The sequence below is a fragment of the Pelophylax lessonae genome, assembly GCF_965119305.1.
Source record: "Pelophylax lessonae genome assembly, chromosome: 2".
Classification (NCBI taxonomy): Eukaryota; Metazoa; Chordata; class Amphibia; order Anura; family Ranidae; genus Pelophylax; species Pelophylax lessonae.
The window spans coordinates 356,450,575-356,472,190 of NC_138769.1; the positions used below are offsets into that span (position 1 = coordinate 356,450,575).

The 21,616-nt window shown below is 44.4% G+C and overlaps 1 protein-coding gene across 2 annotated transcripts in view; it reads right to left on the reverse strand.

The window, feature by feature from the left end:
* The window catches only part of LOC309546202 (nicotinamide N-methyltransferase-like), a 32,392-nt gene extending 13,606 nt beyond the window's left edge, over positions 1-18,786 (reverse strand). For both annotated transcript variants that reach the window (XM_082245757.1, XM_082245756.1), the window contains exon 1: positions 18,607-18,786. In XM_082245757.1, the coding sequence (XP_082101883.1) occupies positions 18,607-18,745 (139 nt within the window). In that variant the 5' untranslated portion in view covers positions 18,746-18,786. The remainder of the gene's footprint in view (positions 1-18,606) is intronic.
* Positions 18,787-21,616: the final 2,830 nt, after the last annotated feature.

A 21,616-nucleotide genomic window follows, 5' to 3' on the forward strand; every position in this document is an offset into this window, starting at 1 on the left:
AAATCCGTGTTCGGTCGTTTTATTTCCTGGTTTTGCATGCTTTGGCGCTCTTTTCATGGCGGGCTTTCAACAGCCAATCAACAATCGTTTAACTGGTGTGCCTTAAGCCATCCCAGCCATGCCTGCAAATGTCTCAGTAGCTGTGATTGGCCGTCTGAAGCATGTGACCAAGTCTTTATAAGTTCGAGGCAGCCGCAGCGGCGTCATTATGCTGCTTAGATTCAGGGACAGAGCACACATCAACGTGCTGGCTGCTGATTAGGGAAAGATAGGCAGGAAAAAACCATTTGTGTCCGGATAGAATTGAGGGACAGGTCGGAGTGTTTAGGCAGGGCGAGTTGTAGGCATTTTAGGGATAGAGTCTGCTGAATTATATAGGGTCAGTGTCTTCTACAAACTACAATCGATATTGCTGTGTGGGGGGTGGGGTCTGCACTCAATCCTGATCTACGATCTCTTCTCAATCCTGTTAGGGACAGAGTCTGCTGAATTTTAGGGAAACTGTGTTCTACAAACTACAATCGATATTGCTGTGTGGTGTGGGATTGGAGATAGGCAGGTGTCAGTGATCCACATCCATTTTTCTGTGTGTGAGCTGCAGTGAACACAATCTTTTTGGGCTGCAGTGAACACAATCTTTTTGGGCTGCAGTGAACACAATCTTTTTGGGCTGCAGTGAACACAATCTTTTTGGGGTGCAGTGAACAAAATCTTTTTGGGGTGCAGTGAACACAATCCTTTTTGGTGTGCAGTGAACACAATCTTTGTGGGGTGCAGTGAACAAAATCCTTTGTGGGGTGCAGTGAACACAATCTTTTTGGGGTGCAGTGAACAAAATCCTTTTTGGGGTGCAGTGAACAACATCCTTTTTGGGGTGCAGTGAACACAATCTTTTTGGGGTGCAGTGAACAAAACCCTTTGTGGGGTGCAGTGAACACAATCTTTTTGGGGTGCAGTGAACACAATCTTTTTGGGGTGGAGTGAACAACATCCTTTTTGGGGTGCAGTGAACAAAATCCTTTTTGGGGTGCAGTGAACAAAATCATTTTTGGGGTGCAGTGAACACAATCTTTTTGGGGTGCAGTGAACACAATCTTTGTGGGGTGCAGTGAACACAATCTTTTTGGGGTGGAGTGAACAACATCCTTTTTGGGGTGCAGTGAACAACATCCTTTTTGGGGTGCAGTGAACACAATCTTTTTGGGGTGCAGTGAACACAATCTTTGTGGGGTACAGTGAACAGAATCTTTGTGGGGTGCAGTGAACACAATCTTTGGGGGGTACAGTGAACACAATCTTTGTGAGGTGCAGTGAACACAATCTTTGTGGGGTGCAGTGAACACAATCATTGTGGGGTGCAGTGAACTCAATCTTTGTGGGGTACAGTGAACACAATCTCATACTGAAGGTTTGAGGGTGCTGCCTGTTCCATACTCCCCCTACTCCTCATCTAGCCTTTTAGGGGTACAAACAATAGTAATTGGGGCCTAGTGTGGTTGTGTACGTGTGATATACATACACTTTTTTGGGATCATATTTTCTATTCCGCTATTTAATCAAAAACCTTTGGGGATCAGTTAAATTGGGGGATAGTCTGTGTTGGTACGTGTGAGAGAGATCCACCTTTCCAAGTTGTTGGGGTTCATCTCATACTTCTGAAGGTTTGAGGGTGCTGCCTGTTCCATACTCCCCCTACTCCTAGCCTTTTAGGGGTACAAACAATAGTAATTGGGGCCTAGTGTGGTTGTGTACGTGTGATATACATACACTTTTTTGGGATCATATTTTCTATTCCGCTATTTAATCAAAAACCTTTGGGGATCAGTTAAATTGGGGGATAGTCTGTGTTGGTACGTGTGAGAGAGATCCACCTTTCCAAGTTGTTGGGGTTCATCTCATACTTCTGAAGGTTTGAGGGTGCTGCCTGTTCCATACTCCCCCTACTCCTAGCCTTTTAGGGGTACAAACAATAGTAATTGGGGCCTAGTGTGGTTGTGTACGTGTGATATACATACACTTTTTTGGGATCATATTTTCTATTCCGCTATTTAATCAAAAACCTTTGGGGATCAGTTAAATTGGGGGATAGTCTGTGTTGGTACGTGTGAGAGAGATCCACCTTTCCAAGTTGTTGGGGTTCATCTCATACTTCTGAAGGTTTGAGGGTGCTGCCTGTTCCATACTCCCCCTACTCCTAGCCTTTTAGGGGTACAAACAATAGTAATTGGGGCCTAGTGTGGTTGTGTACGTGTGATATACATACACTTTTTTGGGATCATATTTTCTATTCCGCTATTTAATCAAAAACCTTTGGGGATCAGTTAAATTGGGGGATAGTCTGTGTTGGTACGTGTGAGAGAGATCCACCTTTCCAAGTTGTTGGGGTTCATCTCATACTTCTGAAGGTTTGAGGGTGCTGCCTGTTCCATACTCCCCCTACTCCTAGCCTTTTAGGGGTACAAACAATAGTAATTGGGGCCTAGTGTGGTTGTGTACGTGTGATATACATACACTTTTTTGGGATCATATTTTCTATTCCGCTATTTAATCAAAAACCTTTGGGGATCAGTTAAATTGGGGGATAGTCTGTGTTGGTACGTGTGAGAGAGATCCACCTTTCCAAGTTGTTGGGGTTCATCTCATACTTCTGAAGGTTTGAGGGTGCTGCCTGTTCCATACTCCCCCTACTCCTAGCCTTTTAGGGGTACAAACAATAGTAATTGGGGCCTAGTGTGGTTGTGTACGTGTGATATACATACACTTTTTTGGGATCATATTTTCTATTCCGCTATTTAATCAAAAACCTTTGGGGATCAGTTAAATTGGGGGATAGTCTGTGTTGGTACGTGTGAGAGAGATCCACCTTTCCAAGTTGTTGGGGTTCATCTCATACTTCTGAAGGTTTGAGGGTGCTGCCTGTTCCATACTCCCCCTACTCCTAGCCTTTTAGGGGTACAAACAATAGTAATTGGGGCCTAGTGTGGTTGTGTACGTGTGATATACATACACTTTTTTGGGATCATATTTTCTATTCCGCTATTTAATCAAAAACCTTTGGGGATCAGTTAAATTGGGGGATAGTCTGTGTTGGTACGTGTGAGAGAGATCCACCTTTCCAAGTTGTTGGGGTTCATCTCATACTTCTGAAGGTTTGAGGGTGCTGCCTGTTCCATACTCCCCCTACTCCTAGCCTTTTAGGGGTACAAACAATAGTAATTGGGGCCTAGTGTGGTTGTGTACGTGTGATATACATACACTTTTTTGGGATCATATTTTCTATTCCGCTATTTAATCAAAAACCTTTGGGGATCAGTTAAATTGGGGGATAGTCTGTGTTGGTACGTGTGAGAGAGATCCACCTTTCCAAGTTGTTGGGGTTCATCTCATACTTCTGAAGGTTTGAGGGTGCTGCCTGTTCCATACTCCCCCTACTCCTAGCCTTTTAGGGGTACAAACAATAGTAATTGGGGCCTAGTGTGGTTGTGTACGTGTGATATACATACACTTTTTTGGGATCATATTTTCTATTCCGCTATTTAATCAAAAACCTTTGGGGATCAGTTAAATTGGGGGATAGTCTGTGTTGGTACGTGTGAGAGAGATCCACCTTTCCAAGTTGTTGGGGTTCATCTCATACTTCTGAAGGTTTGAGGGTGCTGCCTGTTCCATACTCCCCCTACTCCTAGCCTTTTAGGGGTACAAACAATAGTAATTGGGGCCTAGTGTGGTTGTGTACGTGTGATATACATACACTTTTTTGGGATCATATTTTCTATTCCGCTATTTAATCAAAAACCTTTGGGGATCAGTTAAATTGGGGGATAGTCTGTGTTGGTACGTGTGAGAGAGATCCACCTTTCCAAGTTGTTGGGGTTCATCTCATACTTCTGAAGGTTTGAGGGTGCTGCCTGTTCCATACTCCCCCTACTCCTAGCCTTTTAGGGGTACAAACAATAGTAATTGGGGCCTAGTGTGGTTGTGTACGTGTGATATACATACACTTTTTTGGGATCATATTTTCTATTCCGCTATTTAATCAAAAACCTTTGGGGATCAGTTAAATTGGGGGATAGTCTGTGTTGGTACGTGTGAGAGAGATCCACCTTTCCAAGTTGTTGAGGTTCATCTCATACTTCTGAAGGTTTGAGGGTGCTGCCTGTTCCATACTCCCCCTACTCCTAGCCTTTTAGGGGTACAAACAATAGTAATTGGGGCCTAGTGTGGTTGTGTACGTGTGATATACATACACTTTTTTGGGATCATATTTTCTATTCCGCTATTTAATCAAAAACCTTTGGGGATCAGTTAAATTGGGGGATAGTCTGTGTTGGTACGTGTGAGAGAGATCCACCTTTCCAAGTTGTTGGGGTTCATCTCATACTTCTGAAGGTTTGAGGGTGCTGCCTGTTCCATACTCCCCCTACTCCTAGCCTTTTAGGGGTACAAACAATAGTAATTGGGGCCTAGTGTGGTTGTGTACGTGTGATATACATACACTTTTTTGGGATCATATTTTCTATTCCGCTATTTAATCAAAAACCTTTGGGGATCAGTTAAATTGGGGGATAGTCTGTGTTGGTACGTGTGAGAGAGATCCACCTTTCCAAGTTGTTGGGGTTCATCTCATACTTCTGAAGGTTTGAGGGTGCTGCCTGTTCCATACTCCCCCTACTCCTAGCCTTTTAGGGGTACAAACAATAGTAATTGGGGCCTAGTGTGGTTGTGTACGTGTGATATACATACACTTTTTTGGGATCATATTTTCTATTCCGCTATTTAATCAAAAACCTTTGGGGATCAGTTAAATTGGGGGATAGTCTGTGTTGGTACGTGTGAGAGAGATCCACCTTTCCAAGTTGTTGGGGTTCATCTCATACTTCTGAAGGTTTGAGGGTGCTGCCTGTTCCATACTCCCCCTACTCCTAGCCTTTTAGGGGTACAAACAATAGTAATTGGGGCCTAGTGTGGTTGTGTACGTGTGATATACATACACTTTTTTGGGATCATATTTTCTATTCCGCTATTTAATCAAAAACCTTTGGGGATCAGTTAAATTGGGGGATAGTCTGTGTTGGTACGTGTGAGAGAGATCCACCTTTCCAAGTTGTTGAGGTTCATCTCATACTTCTGAAGGTTTGAGGGTGCTGCCTGTTCCATACTCCCCCTACTCCTAGCCTTTTAGGGGTACAAACAATAGTAATTGGGGCCTAGTGTGGTTGTGTACGTGTGATATACATACACTTTTTTGGGATCATATTTTCTATTCCGCTATTTAATCAAAAACCTTTGGGGATCAGTTAAATTGGGGGATAGTCTGTGTTGGTACGTGTGAGAGAGATCCACCTTTCCAAGTTGTTGGGGTTCATCTCATACTTCTGAAGGTTTGAGGGTGCTGCCTGTTCCATACTCCCCCTACTCCTAGCCTTTTAGGGGTACAAACAATAGTAATTGGGGCCTAGTGTGGTTGTGTACGTGTGATATACATACACTTTTTTGGGATCATATTTTCTATTCCGCTATTTAATCAAAAACCTTTGGGGATCAGTTAAATTGGGGGATAGTCTGTGTTGGTACGTGTGAGAGAGATCCACCTTTCCAAGTTGTTGGGGTTCATCTCATACTTCTGAAGGTTTGAGGGTGCTGCCTGTTCCATACTCCCCCTACTCCTAGCCTTTTAGGGGTACAAACAATAGTAATTGGGGCCTAGTGTGGTTGTGTACGTGTGATATACATACACTTTTTTGGGATCATATTTTCTATTCCGCTATTTAATCAAAAACCTTTGGGGATCAGTTAAATTGGGGGATAGTCTGTGTTGGTACGTGTGAGAGAGATCCACCTTTCCAAGTTGTTGGGGTTCATCTCATACTTCTGAAGGTTTGAGGGTGCTGCCTGTTCCATACTCCCCCTACTCCTAGCCTTTTAGGGGTACAAACAATAGTAATTGGGGCCTAGTGTGGTTGTGTACGTGTGATATACATACACTTTTTTGGGATCATATTTTCTATTCCGCTATTTAATCAAAAACCTTTGGGGATCAGTTAAATTGGGGGATAGTCTGTGTTGGTACGTGTGAGAGAGATCCACCTTTCCAAGTTGTTGGGGTTCATCTCATACTTCTGAAGGTTTGAGGGTGCTGCCTGTTCCATACCCCCCCTACTCCTCATCTAGCCTTTTAGGGGTACAAACAATAGTAATTGGGGCCTAGTGTGGTTGTGTACGTGCGAGATACATACACTTTTTTTGATCATATTTCCTATTCCGCTATTCAATAAAAACCTTTGAGGATCAATTGAATTGCGGGATAGTCTGTGTCGGTACGTGTGAGAGAGATCCACCTTTCCAAGTTGTTGGGGTTCATCTCATACTTCTGAAGGTTTGAGGGTGCTGCCTGTTCCATACCCCCCCTACTCCTCATCTAGCCTTTTAGGGGTACAAACAATAGTAATTGGGGCCTAGTGTGGTTGTGTACGTGCGAGATACATACACTTTTTTTGATCATATTTCCTATTCCGCTATTCAATAAAAACCTTTGAGGATCAATTGAATTGCGGGATAGTCTGTGTCGGTACGTGTGAGAGAGATCCACCTTTCCAAGTTGTTGGGGTTCATCTCATACTTCTGAAGGTTTGAGGGTGCTGCCTGTTCCATACCCCCCCTACTCCTCATCTAGCCTTTTAGGGGTACAAACAATAGTAATTGGGGCCTAGTGTGGTTGTGTACGTGCGAGATACATACACTTTTTTTGATCATATTTCCTATTCCGCTATTCAATAAAAACCTTTGAGGATCAATTGAATTGCGGGATAGTCTGTGTCGGTACGTGTGAGAGAGATCCACCTTTCCAAGTTGTTGGGGTTCATCTCATACTTCTGAAGGTTTGAGGGTGCTGCCTGTTCCATACCCCCCCTACTCCTCATCTAGCCTTTTAGGGGTACAAACAATAGTAATTGGGGCCTAGTGTGGTTGTGTACGTGCGAGATACATACACTTTTTTTGATCATATTTCCTATTCCGCTATTCAATAAAAACCTTTGAGGATCAATTGAATTGCGGGATAGTCTGTGTCGGTACGTGTGAGAGAGATCCACCTTTCCAAGTTGTTGGGGTTCATCTCATACTTCTGAAGGTTTGAGGGTGCTGCCTGTTCCATACCCCCCCTACTCCTCATCTAGCCTTTTAGGGGTACAAACAATAGTAATTGGGGCCTAGTGTGGTTGTGTACGTGCGAGATACATACACTTTTTTTGATCATATTTCCTATTCCGCTATTCAATAAAAACCTTTGAGGATCAATTGAATTGCGGGATAGTCTGTGTCGGTACGTGTGAGAGAGATCCACCTTTCCAAGTTGTTGGGGTTCATCTCATACTTCTGAAGGTTTGAGGGTGCTGCCTGTTCCATACCCCCCCTACTCTTCATCTAGCCTTTTAGGGGTACAAACAATAGTAATTGGGGCCTAGTGTGGTTGTGTACGTGCGAGATACATACACTTTTTTTGATCATATTTCCTATTCCGCTATTCAATAAAAACCTTTGAGGATCAATTGAATTGCGGGATAGTCTGTGTCGGTACGTGTGAGAGAGATCCACCTTTCCAAGTTGTTGGGGTTCATCTCATACTTCTGAAGGTTTGAGGGTGCTGCCTGTTCCATACCCCCCCTACTCCTCATCTAGCCTTTTAGGGGTACAAACAATAGTAATTGGGGCCTAGTGTGGTTGTGTACGTGCGAGATACATACACTTTTTTTGATCATATTTCCTATTCCGCTATTCAATAAAAACCTTTGAGGATCAATTGAATTGCGGGATAGTCTGTGTCGGTACGTGTGAGAGAGATCCACCTTTCCAAGTTGTTGGGGTTCATCTCATACTTCTGAAGGTTTGAGGGTGCTGCCTGTTCCATACCCCCCCTACTCCTCATCTAGCCTTTTAGGGGTACAAACAATAGTAATTGGGGCCTAGTGTGGTTGTGTACGTGCGAGATACATACACTTTTTTTGATCATATTTCCTATTCCGCTATTCAATAAAAACCTTTGAGGATCAATTGAATTGCGGGATAGTCTGTGTCGGTACGTGTGAGAGAGATCCACCTTTCCAAGTTGTTGGGGTTCATCTCATACTTCTGAAGGTTTGAGGGTGCTGCCTGTTCCATACCCCCCCTACTCCTCATCTAGCCTTTTAGGGGTACAAACAATAGTAATTGGGGCCTAGTGTGGTTGTGTACGTGCGAGATACATACACTTTTTTTGATCATATTTCCTATTCCGCTATTCAATAAAAACCTTTGAGGATCAATTGAATTGCGGGATAGTCTGTGTCGGTACGTGTGAGAGAGATCCACCTTTCCAAGTTGTTGGGGTTCATCTCATACTTCTGAAGGTTTGAGGGTGCTGCCTGTTCCATACCCCCCCTACTCCTCATCTAGCCTTTTAGGGGTACAAACAATAGTAATTGGGGCCTAGTGTGGTTGTGTACGTGCGAGATACATACACTTTTTTTGATCATATTTCCTATTCCGCTATTCAATAAAAACCTTTGAGGATCAATTGAATTGCGGGATAGTCTGTGTCGGTACGTGTGAGAGAGATCCACCTTTCCAAGTTGTTGGGGTTCATCTCATACTTCTGAAGGTTTGAGGGTGCTGCCTGTTCCATACCCCCCCTACTCCTCATCTAGCCTTTTAGGGGTACAAACAATAGTAATTGGGGCCTAGTGTGGTTGTGTACGTGCGAGATACATACACTTTTTTTGATCATATTTCCTATTCCGCTATTCAATAAAAACCTTTGAGGATCAATTGAATTGCGGGATAGTCTGTGTCGGTACGTGTGAGAGAGATCCACCTTTCCAAGTTGTTGGGGTTCATCTCATACTTCTGAAGGTTTGAGGGTGCTGCCTGTTCCATACCCCCCCTACTCCTCATCTAGCCTTTTAGGGGTACAAACAATAGTAATTGGGGCCTAGTGTGGTTGTGTACGTGCGAGATACATACACTTTTTTTGATCATATTTCCTATTCCGCTATTCAATAAAAACCTTTGAGGATCAATTGAATTGCGGGATAGTCTGTGTCGGTACGTGTGAGAGAGATCCACCTTTCCAAGTTGTTGGGGTTCATCTCATACTTCTGAAGGTTTGAGGGTGCTGCCTGTTCCATACTCCCCCTACTCCTCATCTAGCCTTTTAGGGGTACAAACAATAGTAATTGGGGCCCAGTGTGGTTGTGTACGTGTGATATACATACACTTTTTTTGGATCATATTTTCTATTCCGCTATTTAATTTAACTGGGCCTCCATGCGAGACCTGTGTGCCTTGTTGCGCTGTTTTGAGTACTCCACCAACATGGCCAGTGGCAATGACGCCGTTCTCAGCTTAACTATCCCACTTCTATGCCTCCTTGAAAAAACAATTCGGGCGATGATGGAAGAGGATGTGGCACAGGATGAGGAGGAGGAGGAGGATGAAGAGGTAACATTTCCAAGGCTTTCAGGGCAGTCATTCGCAAGGGGCTCCGAGGGTGGGTTCCTGCACACGCAAACGCCAGGGACGCAATTGTCCAGCAGGGGCACAGTTCTGGAGGATGAGGAGGATGAGGAGGAGGAGGAGCTGGAGGAGGAGATGGAACCATGTTCACAGCAGGGTGGCACCCAGGCCAGCTCATGGCCATCACTGGTGCGTGGCTGGGGGGATACAGAGGACACGGACGATACACCTCCCACAGAGGACAGCCTTTCGTTGCCTCTGGGCAGCCTGGCACACATGAGCGATTACATGCTGCAGTGTCTCCACAACGACCGCCGAGTTGCCCACATTCTAACTTGTGCTGATTACTGGGTGGCCACGCTGCTGGATCCCCGTTACAAGGACAACGTACCGTCCTTAATTCACTCACTGGAGCGCGATCGCAAGATGCGCGAGTACAAGCGCACGCTGGTAGACGCCATGCTGCTGGCATTCCCATCTGACAGCGGGGCCACAGTGGAAGCACAAGGCAGAGGAGGAGGAGGAGGAGGTCGCCAACGCAACCAGGGCACCGCCAGCACCTCAGAAGGCAGGGTTAGCATGGCCGAAATGTGGAAAAGCTTTGTCAGCACGCCACAACAAACAGCAGCACCAGCAGCTCAGATGGAACGTCTTAGCAGGAGGCAGCATTTTACCAACATGGTGGAGCAGTATGTGTGCACACGCCTACATGTAGTGAATGACGGGTCTGCCCCCTTCAACTTCTGGGTCTCCAAATTGGGCACATGGCTTGAGCTTGCCCTTTACGCCTTGGAGGTGCTGGCGTGCCCTGCAGCCAGTGTATTATCTGAACGGGTATTTAGCACGGCTGGGGGCGTTATAACAGACAAGCGCAGCCGCCTGTCCAGAGACAATGTGGACAAGCTCACGTTCATTAAAATGAACCAGGCATGGATCCCACGGGACTTTTCCGTACCTTGTGCAGAATAGCAATGGATACCGACCTTACCCACCCATTGTTCCATTTTTGCTCTTTCTCACTCTTTTGGGGTGTACCCTCATTTAAAATTTGTGAAAAGAAGCAGTGTTGGCTACCTCGTCCTCCTCCTCAGGGCCAGATTAATGTAGGGGCTATTGGAGCTGCAGCTCCAGGCCCCTACCTTTTATATAGGCCCCGGGTTGGCCATATTCACTGTTACCGCTCTTCTGTCACTTGTAAACACAGAAGTCTGGCTTCTATGCTCGCTTCCCCAGGCAGCACCCTCAGAACCTCCCCACACAGCGTGAAGGCCGGACAAGGAGGGACAGTTGGCGATGCATGGATGTGTTTATGGGCTTCAGAGACAGCATCCCATGTTGAATTAGGCATGCATGGCTGCACCCTTCCTCCTCTGGGTGCATGGCAAGGCACGGCCCTAAGGCCCTTCAAAATCCTCAGCACCAAGCCCATGATGCTGTTAATCCGGCCCTGGTCCTCCTCCACCGCCGCTTCCACCTACACCGCCCATAGGTGTGCGCAGCCTATTGCATTAAGGTGTGCACCCCAAAGTTGAAATACACATGCATGTGTTTGCCAGCAGGGAGAGTAATGTATCGGGGCCATGTACCTGTAGGCAAGGAGAAATAGAGCAGAGCAGGTCCCAGGGAGATCTTTCCCATCTCCTCACTGGCAATGCTATGTGCCCTAGGTGATTAGGGTGTGCCCAGGCACACCCAGCACACCCTGTGCGCACGCCTATGTCACCGCCACATCCACCACCACCTCAACCTCCCTCCTACTCCATATGGGCCTCGTCCTTCAGAGATGAAGAAGAACATTGTTTTATTTTTCTGTTTTTTTTTGTTGTTTTAAGTTATTTCCCTATCCACATTTGTTTGCAGAGCACTTGCCATGCTCTTAATTACGTTTTGCTGCCATTTGCAGCACTCTAGCCCTTTCCTTTGGTGTTTTAGAGCCATTTTAGTGCCTTAAAGTTCGGGTCCCCATTGACTTCAATGGGGTTCGGTGTCCGGGAAAAGTTCGGTAAAAGTCCGGGACACGGACCCGGACTTTTTTTTAAAGTTCGGCCGAACCCGTCGAACACGGACATCTAGGTGTCCGCTCAACCCTACTAGCAACATAAGAACCCCTGGATGAATCAGTTTTAGGAAAACATAAATTATTTTGCCAATATTGAAATGTATAACATTAGCTGGGATCATAGGACTGAAATCTAAAAGACAAAGATATACAGATGCAAGAAAAAGTATGTGAACCCTTTGGAATGATATGGATTTCTGCAAAAACTGGTCATAAAATGTGATCTGATCATCATCTAAGTCACAACAATAGACAATCACAGTCTGCTTAAAATAATAACACACAAAGAATGAAATGTTGCCATGTTTTTATTGAACACACCATGTAAACATTCACAGTGCAGGTGGAAAAAGTATGTGAACCCTTGGATTTAATAACTGGTTGAACCTCCTTTGGCAGCAATAACTTCAACCAAACATTTCCTGTAGTTGCAGATCAGACATGCACAACGGTCAGGAGTAATTCTTGACCATTCCTCTTTACAGAACTGTTTCAGTTCAGCAATATTCTTGGGATGTCTGGTGTGAATCGCTTTCTTGAGGTCATGCCACAGCATCTCAATCGGGTTGAGGTCAGGACTCTGACTGGTCCACTTCAGAAGGCGTATTTTCTTCTGTTTAGGCCATTCTGTTGTTGATTTACTTCTATGCTTTGGGTCATTGTCCTGTTGCAACACCCATCTTCTGTTGAGCTTCAGCTGGTAGACAGATGGCCTTAAGTTCTCCTGCAAAATGTCTTGATAAACTTGGGAATTCATTTTTCCTTCGATGATAGCAATCCGTCTAGGCCATGACGCAGCAAAGCAGCTCCAAACCATGATGCCCTCACCACCATACTTCACAGTTGGGATGAGGTTTTGATGTTGGCGTGTTGTGCCTCTTTTTTGCCACACATAGTGTTGGGTGTTTCTACCAAACAACTCAACATTGGTTTCATCTGTCCACAGAATATTTTGCCAGTACTGCTGTGGAACATCCAGGTGCTCTTGTAAAAACTGTAAACGGGCAGCAATGTTTTGTTTGGACAGCAGTGGATCCTCTGTGGTATCCTCCCACGAAACCCATTATTGTTTAGTGTTTTACGTATTGTAGATTCGCTAACAGGGATGTTAGCATTTGCCAGTGACTTTTGTAAGTCTTTAGCTGACACTCTAGGATTCTTCTTCACCTCATTGAGCAGTCTGCGCTGTGCTCTTGCAGTCATCTTTACAGGACGGCCACTCCTAGGGAGAGTAGCAGCAGTGCTGAACTTTCTACATTTATAGACAATTTGTCTTACCGTGGACTGATGAACAACAAGGCTTTTGGAGATACTTTTATAACCCTTTCCAGATTTATGCAAGTCAACAAGTCTTAATCGTAGGTCTTGTGAGAGCTGTTTTGTGCGACGCATCATTCACATCAGGCAATGCTTCTTGTGAAAAGCAAACCCAGAACTGGTGTGTGTCTTTTATAGGGCAGGGCAACTGTAACCAACACCTCCAATCTCATCTCATTGATTTGACTCCAGTTGGCTGACATCTCACTCCAATTAGCTCTTGGAGATGTCATTAGTCTAGGGTTTCACATACTTTTTCCACCTGCATTGTGAATGTTTACATGGTGTGTTAAAAAAAAAACATGGCAACATTTCATTCTTTGCGTGTTATTAGTTTAAGCAGACTGTGATTGTCTTTTGTTGTGACTTAGATGATGATCAGATCACATTTTATGACCAATTTGTGCAGAAATCCTTATCATTCCAAAGGGTTCACATACTTTTTCTTGCAGCTGTATAGATAGATATGTAAATCTACCCCTGAAGGAGCCACTTGGTAATATAAGTTCTCTGTTCTGCACCTCGACTTAAAAAAAAAACCTCAGCCCAGCAGGCACACCTGGTTGGGTGAAAGTTACTGCACACCCTTATAGGAACACAAGTGTGGATACCTTTGACTCGACTATAAATTAGTATCAGGAAATAGACACAAAACTGTTTAGTGGTAAATTAGCTCAATATATCGCTATGGGTTAGACTAAATGGTTGAAGAGGCATAAATGAGCATAGTGTAGGTAGATATAGGCACATTCTGCTAGACAATGTAATTACTATACCAAAGTAACTTAAAATAGAGTTTTGTACCACTAGATTAGGATTAACTCATAAATCAGCAAGATCAGCAATGAGCAGTGCATATAAACATTAACTACAATGTGAATAATAATCCTATAACTAATCTAGGATGCATTCTAGGAGAATAGCTAGGATTTGGTTTAATGTCCCCTGAGAGGTACCTCTTAGCATAAGCAATAGGTGATGCTCTCTGTGTAGCAGCTGTAAAGGGACAGTCTTTATTCCTAACTCTTCAGCTGGCTAGCGTTAGATCCCAGTTGCACCATTGGTGCACATGAGAATCCTCCCAGTCAAGCTTGCAGGCAGCAATAAGGCTACAATATGGTTGTGTGGTCAGTTCCTAAAGGGCTCAGTCTCTCTCTCTTGGAGCAGTAAATTCCCAAAGCAGCAGCTCAGCAGTCCCAGCGATATTGCAGCTCACCTTCCAGTCAAAGCACAGTGATTAGTCCACTCTCTTCTCTGCACTTAGGTGACTCTGGCTATCGGCACACCCAAACTCGACTCTCTGGATCCCGCTCTGGCCGCCGACATGCAGCAGTGGTGGTTCACCCATGTGAATGTGCCCTAGGGCTTCAGGACCCGATACACTGAATATTTATTTTTTCCCTGTGACAGTTTACAGTTAAAACTGTAGAAATAGAGGTATTTGGTAAAAAAAACTCCCATGTCTTCAAAACAAATGGTACAAAGATTCCCTTCAAAAAGGCTCATCGAGTTTTACCACTGAAATTCAAAGGTGTCGTTTAAACTAGTGTTGCCCTCCAAAAAGGGAGGAGGCATTATATCACCTCCTTAACAGATGTTTTATTCCCATTATCCCGCACTGTCACGCCACAACTGCATGCTTTTCATGCAGTTGCAGTGCGGCTGTGGCACTGCCCCATTCACTTTAATAGATCATGTTCAGCAGGCTATACTGCAAAGCATCATGGCTGAGGCATGTATATACCCCTGTACAGCTGCCTTTACTGTAATATAAGGCACAAACTAAGCCTTATCATATAAAAAGCTAAACTTTATTACAGCATTTTTTAAAATATCATCTTGTATCATTAAACCAACACGCATAACCAAACACCTTACATAAGTGCATGTACAAAAAATATTAGTACCAACCTGCCTTCCAAGTCAAACATTTGCTGACCAACCGTATATGATTTATAAAAGTATCCAACTTTAATAGCTGTGGCTGTTTGCATCATATCATATCATAGAGCTAATACTAACAATATCAGATATACTAATGACGGCGATCAACGACTTATAATGGGACTGCCATAGTGTGACGGGCAATCTGACACTACTGACATGGGGGGAAACTGACTAACTGCTACTGACATCACCAGTGACATTAATATAGTGATCAGTGATAATACTATACACTGTCACAGTACTAATGACACTGGCTGGGAAGGGGTTAACATCTAGGTTAATCAAGGGGTTAAATATGTGCCTAACTATGTATAATGTGTGTAAAGTGTGCTGCTTTTACTAATTTATCTCCAATTTTTTTATGCCTGAAAAACACAGATATCATTCCCTGTGTTCAGAGCCCTCTATTGATTGTCAACACAGAGCTTTGGGTTGTGAATGTACACAGCTGATCAACAGGTCCTGGCTGTGAATTATTGGCCGGGCTCCCTATTGGATAGGCTCCCACTGTGCACAATCACAATGGGTGTCGGCAGGGGGCGTGTGCTCTAAAGCCGGAAGTAGGCAGCGACGTGCGGGCATATATGGGCAATCATTCAGAATGATTGCAGAGGAAACAGGAATTACCAAGTCAATTGTTCATGAACTCGTGACTCAGGATATGAGCATACCATTTTGGTAGTGTGGATAACGTCCAAAGAGCCACTACAAAGGCTCTGAACGCCATTCCACTTCATGACTTCCAGGGATAGTAAGAAGAATAGAAAAAGGTGTACAAGGTGCATACATTGAAGGAGACAATGTTCAATTGTAAAATGTTTCAATAATAGAATTATTAAAATATCATTCGCATTACTTTTTGGACACACCTCAATTACCGATTAGCCATAACATTAAGATCACTGACAGGTAAAGTGAATAACATTGATTATCTTATTACAATGGCATCTGAAAGTCATTGGGATATATTGGGGAACAAGTGAACATGTTTTCCATGAAACATGAAATATGTCCGTCCATCAGAAAAAAATGGGCATCTCAGTTTGTTTTGTACGGGGCTGCGTAGCCGCAGACTGGTCAAGGTGCCGATGCTGACTTGTGTGCACAGCCTAAAGCACCTACAATGAACACATGAGCATCAGAATTGGACCACAGAGCAATGGAAGAAGGTGGCCTGGTCTGATAAATCACTTTTCTTTTATATCAGGTGGATGACTGGGTGCCGTATTTTACCTGGGGAAAAAGATGGCACCAGGATGCAATTTGGTAGGAAGGCACACTGGCGGAAGCAGGGTGATGCTTTGGGAAATGTTCTGCTGGAAAACCTTGGTCCTGCCATTCATGTAGATGTTACTTTGATATACCACCTACCTAAACACTGTTGCTGACCAAGTGCACCCCTTCATTGAAACGGTATTCCCCGAATTCCTCTTTCAGCAGAATAACGTGCCATTCTATACTGCAAAAATGGTTCATGAACAATGGGTTTAAGGTGTTGAGCTGGCCTCCAAATTCTCCAGGTCTCAATCCACTGAGCATCTGTGGGATGTGCTGGAAACATAAGTCCAGTTCATAGAGCCCTCCCCTTCTCACAACTTACAGGACCTAAATAATCTGCTACTGAAGGCTTGGTGCCAGATACCACAGCATACCTTCAGAGGTCTAGTTGCATCCATGCCATGACAGGTCAGGGCTATTTTGAAAGCAAAAGGGGATACCGACTTAGGTGGATCATCATAATGTCATGGCTGATTGATGAAAGTAGAGATCGACCGATTATCGGCAACACCCATATATCGGGGGCCGATATGCACTTTCCCCAATACATCGGAATCGGCCTTTGGATTTACCGATATTTACGTGACGTCATTGCGTATGTTGCTCCACGCGCCTCCACGCACTGGACAGCTCTTAGGCCGCGCCTCCCTCTGCCTCATTACAGTGTCTTTTACCCGCCGCGGCCACACTGGAGTCTGCATGTGGCAGAGGCGGTCGGTCGGGAGAGTGAGTTCTCCCGAACTGAGCTGCTCTGCGCTGCAGTCAGTGAAAAAGTGCTAGAAAAAAATAGACATAGTAGACAGTGGATTGAAGTCAGTGCCAGTGGACTACTGCAGAACGCCACTCACTGCTGCAATAGATTTTAAATTACTACTGCAGTAGTGATTTTAAATTATTGCAGTGAGTGAGTGTCCTACTGCAGCGGTAGTCACTGGCTACATTCCAATCCACTGTGACATGTGTAGCTGCTGCCTTGCTTTTTTTCTAGCAGTATCGCACTCACTGCAGTAGTTGCAATGAGTGCCATACTGCGGAGAGGTAGTTCTCCAGTGACTCCAGTCCACTGTGACATTGTGTAGCTGTTGCTTTGCTTTTTTTTCTAGCAGTATTGCACTGACTGCAGTAGCAGTATTGCACTGACTGCAGTAGTTACAGTGAATGCCATACTGCAGAGGACTCCAGTCCAATCCACTGTGACATGTGTAGCTGTTGCCTTGCTTTTTTTCTAGCAGTATCGCACTCACTGCAATAGTTGCAGTGAGTGCCATACTGTAGATAGTCCTCCACTGACTCCAGTCCAATCCACTGTGATATGTGTAGCTGTTGCCTTGCTTTTTTTCTAGCAGTATTGCACTGACTACAGTAGTTGCAGTGAGTGCCATACTGCAGATAGTCCTCCAGTGACTCCAGTCCAATCCACTGTGACATGTGTAGCTGTTGCCTCACTTTTTTTCTAGCAGTATTGCACTGACTGCAGTAGTTGCAGTGAGTGCCATACTGCACACAGAGGTAGTCCTCCACTGACTCAGAGTCCAGTCCAATCCACTGTGACATGTGTAGCTGTTGCCTTGCTCTTTTTATAGCAGTTGTGCCCTGACTGCACAATGCAGTAGTTCAGTGAGTGCCATACTGCAGAGGTAGTCCTCCACTGACTCCAGTCCAATCCACTGTTGTGTAGCTGTTGTTGTTGCTTAGCTTTTTTTTCTAGCAGTTTTGCATGGAGTGCACTGCAGTAGGGAATTAAAACATATTGCAGTGAGTGAGTGCACTACTGCAGCACTTTATTATGCATTAATGCACAGTCAGATGATGTGAAATGCAAATGTCCTTGCAATTGAAGTTTTCCTATCAGTTTTTAGGCATTTAAGGTGTAAAGAACAAGCACTTAATGTTAAAAATGTTAATAAATAAAGAGTAACATGTTTGTTAAGAGATTTGTGTCGAAATTTGTGTTTTTGTTGGCAAAAATTTACATGTGTGAAAATGTTGGCCAAAATTGGCCGATACCGATATGCGATTGGCAAAATAACTGTATCGGTCGATCACTAATGCAAAGTATACAACATGTGAATAACCACCTTCAAAGGTATAAATGTCTAAGCTAAGTACATTTTTTTTGGTTTACAAAATCTAAAGAAAACCACAAGAAAGACCTGAGTAGAATATTGGTGATGATAGAAATGTAATACCGTGAGAAAAAAAAAATAGGTGTAATTCCTAATGTCACTATAATTTTATTAGCAAGGAACAATCAACCATTTTCAAAATATGGAAATGAACAGCCCAACAAATGAAACCCAAAGCCTAGTGGCAGTAAAAAAAATGCATTAATAAATTACAGATAAAAAATTAAACAAAGAAATGTTAGCATTGCTAAACCTTAACCACTGAGATGTATAAAAATGAATACTCATATTTTAAGATATAATAATAAATATTGTTCATAGAAGAATAGAACCATAATAATATTGGAACTGTAATAAATAATGGATCTCAATTGTAGAGTGTCTACATACCTGGCCCAAAAGTTTCATAAAGTTTTTGTAGTCTAAATTTCAGTATGCCATCTCTTTTGGACCCAAGGGTACAGAAGGAAGTCAAATATGCTTTAGGGTCAAAGCTGGACAGATATGTTTCCCTACTGGTAAAATCCATCTCATTAGATGTGCAGACTGCAAGACTGCAAATGAAATATAAAGACAAGAATTATTGTTTTAGCCCTAGCACTAAATTATATGGGGAAAGATTAACTTATAATAAATGATTTTTAGAACTGTTTACTTGCACATTCCTTATTAACTTATGACGTGCGAAAAGTCATGGTGTGTTATTCGCATCTCCTGATCTATGATTTCCTCTCCTCATGGAGCACTCTCAAAGTGGCTATGCATATATTAGTGTAGCGCTATCCATGTAGGGGTTGCTAGTTTTAACTGGATCTACCCCAAAGAGCACAGATACAGTAAGGGAAAAATGTATTTGATCCCCTGCTGATTTTGTACATTTCTCCAATGACAAAGAAATGATCAGTCTATAATTTTATTGGTAGGTTTATTTTAACAGTGAGAGACAGAACAACAACAAAAATATCCAGAAAAATGAATTTCAAAAACATTCAGACTTGCTGATTGGTAGGGGATCAAATACTTATTTCACTCATTAAAATGCAAATCAATTTAGAACTTTTTTGAAATGCATTTTTCTGGATATTTTTGTGGTTATTCTGTCTCTCACTGTTAAAATAAACCTACCAAAAAAATTATAGATCGATCATTTCTTTGTCAGTTGGCAAATATACAAAATCAGCAGGGGATCAAACACTTTTTTCCTTCACTGTACCACAAGCCACCCAAGTAACAGTCCATACACTCCAGTTCCAATAAACAGTCTAGGGGTTATCTTTTGTACTTTATTGTTGGAATAACAACAGGGGATGGGGCATGAGATACTCCAAAAAATGCTCAGCAGTAGCCAGTAATCAGAAGAAAGTCTTTTAGCAGTAGTCGTAATGGATAGTAGTAGGGATAGACCCATATGGTTTTTCCACGGCCGATACCGATATTTTGGTCACAATGTATCGGTATAGGCCGATATTCTGCACATTCAATTACACATCTAATGCAGAGTGACCAGTGCCCCCATCAATGCAGAGTGACCAGTGCCCCCATCAAAGAAGAGTGACCAGTGCCCCCAACAAAGCAGAGTGACCAGTGCCCCCCAACAATGCAGAGTGACCAGTGCCCCCATCAATGCAGAGTGACCAGTGCCCCCAACAATGCAGAGCGACCAGTGCCCCCAACAATGCAGAGTGACCAGTGCCCCCAACAATGCAGGGTGACCAGTGCCCCCATAGAATGCAGAGTGACCAGTGCCCCATCAATGCAGAGTGACCAGTGCCCCCATCAATGCAGAGTGACCAGTGCCCCCAACAATTCAGAGTGACCAGTGCCCCCTTCCAATGCAGAGTGACCAGTGCCCCCATCAAGGCAGAGTGACCAGTGCCCCCATCAAGGCAGAGTGACCAGTGCCCCCATCAATGCAGAGTGACCAGTGCCCCCATCCAATGCAGAGTGACCAGTGCCCCCAACCAATGCAAAGTGACCAGTGCATGGGGATTAGAGCGCCGCCTGATTACACAAAGAGCAGGGTTCTTATGCTTACCCGGCGCGGGCGCTCTCATACGAAGTCCTGCCTCCTGGACCGGCTCCTATGATAGACGTCACCAGTGTGCTGTCTATCAAAGGTAGGAGCCGGTCCAGGAGGCAGGACTTCGTATGACAGTGCCCGCGCCGGGTAAGCAGGAGAACCCTGCTCTTTGTGTAATCAGGCGGCGCTCTAATCCCCATCTCCCTTCCCCTTCGGAGGCAGCCCTACCGTAAGAAAATATCAGTCATATCGGCCATGTTTGTGGCCGATACCGATACTTTCAAAAAGTGAATAAACTGATAATCGGTCGATCCCTAGTTAGTAGTGAACAGTCTAAGGTAAAAGTCGAAGTCTTTTGTGTTGTGGTTCTGCAGTCAGCTCTGAGCAAAGTTTTTTTGGGCCTTTGATCCTATTGCCTCTGAAGCCTCCTTAGAAAGCTGTGGAGTCCATGGGCTGCATGGCAGCAGCAGCCCCTGCACCTCTGGGACCCTGCAGGGGAAAAAGAACCCTGCTCTCCAGTGTCTCAGACTCTTTATCCACACTCCAGCCCCCTTCTGGAAACTTCTCCCTCCCCTCCGATAAATATTCAGGCTGGTTGATTTGAATCTCCCACCCTATGCTCTGGAAGCTTCTTCCAGAGGCAGGGGGAACCAATCTCTAGCCTATGAGACCCAGAACAGGCCAGATCAAACAATTACTGCACCTACGCTAAGAGTGTGCTACATGAGCTTTATTAACCACTTGCCATCTGCTCACATTGAGCCTATGCGGCAAAGTGGCTCTCCTGGGTCCAGCGACGTAGACCTACGTCGCTGGATCCTGCCCCCTCTCGGCGGAGCGCACGTGCCGCCAGAGGGTCGCACGCGCTGCCAGAGGCTCGCTCCCGCTGTATTCAGACACAACAGGAGTCGGGCCAGGGGAGGAGAGGCGGTGATCATCGCAGCTCTTCCCCGATCGTCGGGGGACAGAGTGAGGAAATCCGCCCGCTTGTGTAAACAAAGCGGGCGGATCTCCTATGTGACAGACAGTGACTGATTACAGGATTCAGCATAGCTGAACCTGCGATCTGTGTCTGTGTCACACAATCCCCTCCCTCCACACACGTCAGTAAGTATGAGGCATACATTTAACCCCTTGATCACCAACAGTGTTAACCCCTTCCCTGCCAGTGTCATTATTACAGTAACAGTGCATATTTATAGCACTGATTACTGTAGTAATGTCACTGGTACCCCCAAAAGTGTCAAAAATGTCAGTTAGGGGTCCGATCTGTCCGCCGCAATGTCGCAGTCCCGCAAAGAAAAAAAAAAAAGCAGATCGCCGCCATTACTAGTAAAAAAAAAAATTAACAATAAAAATGACAAATCTTTCCCGTAGTTA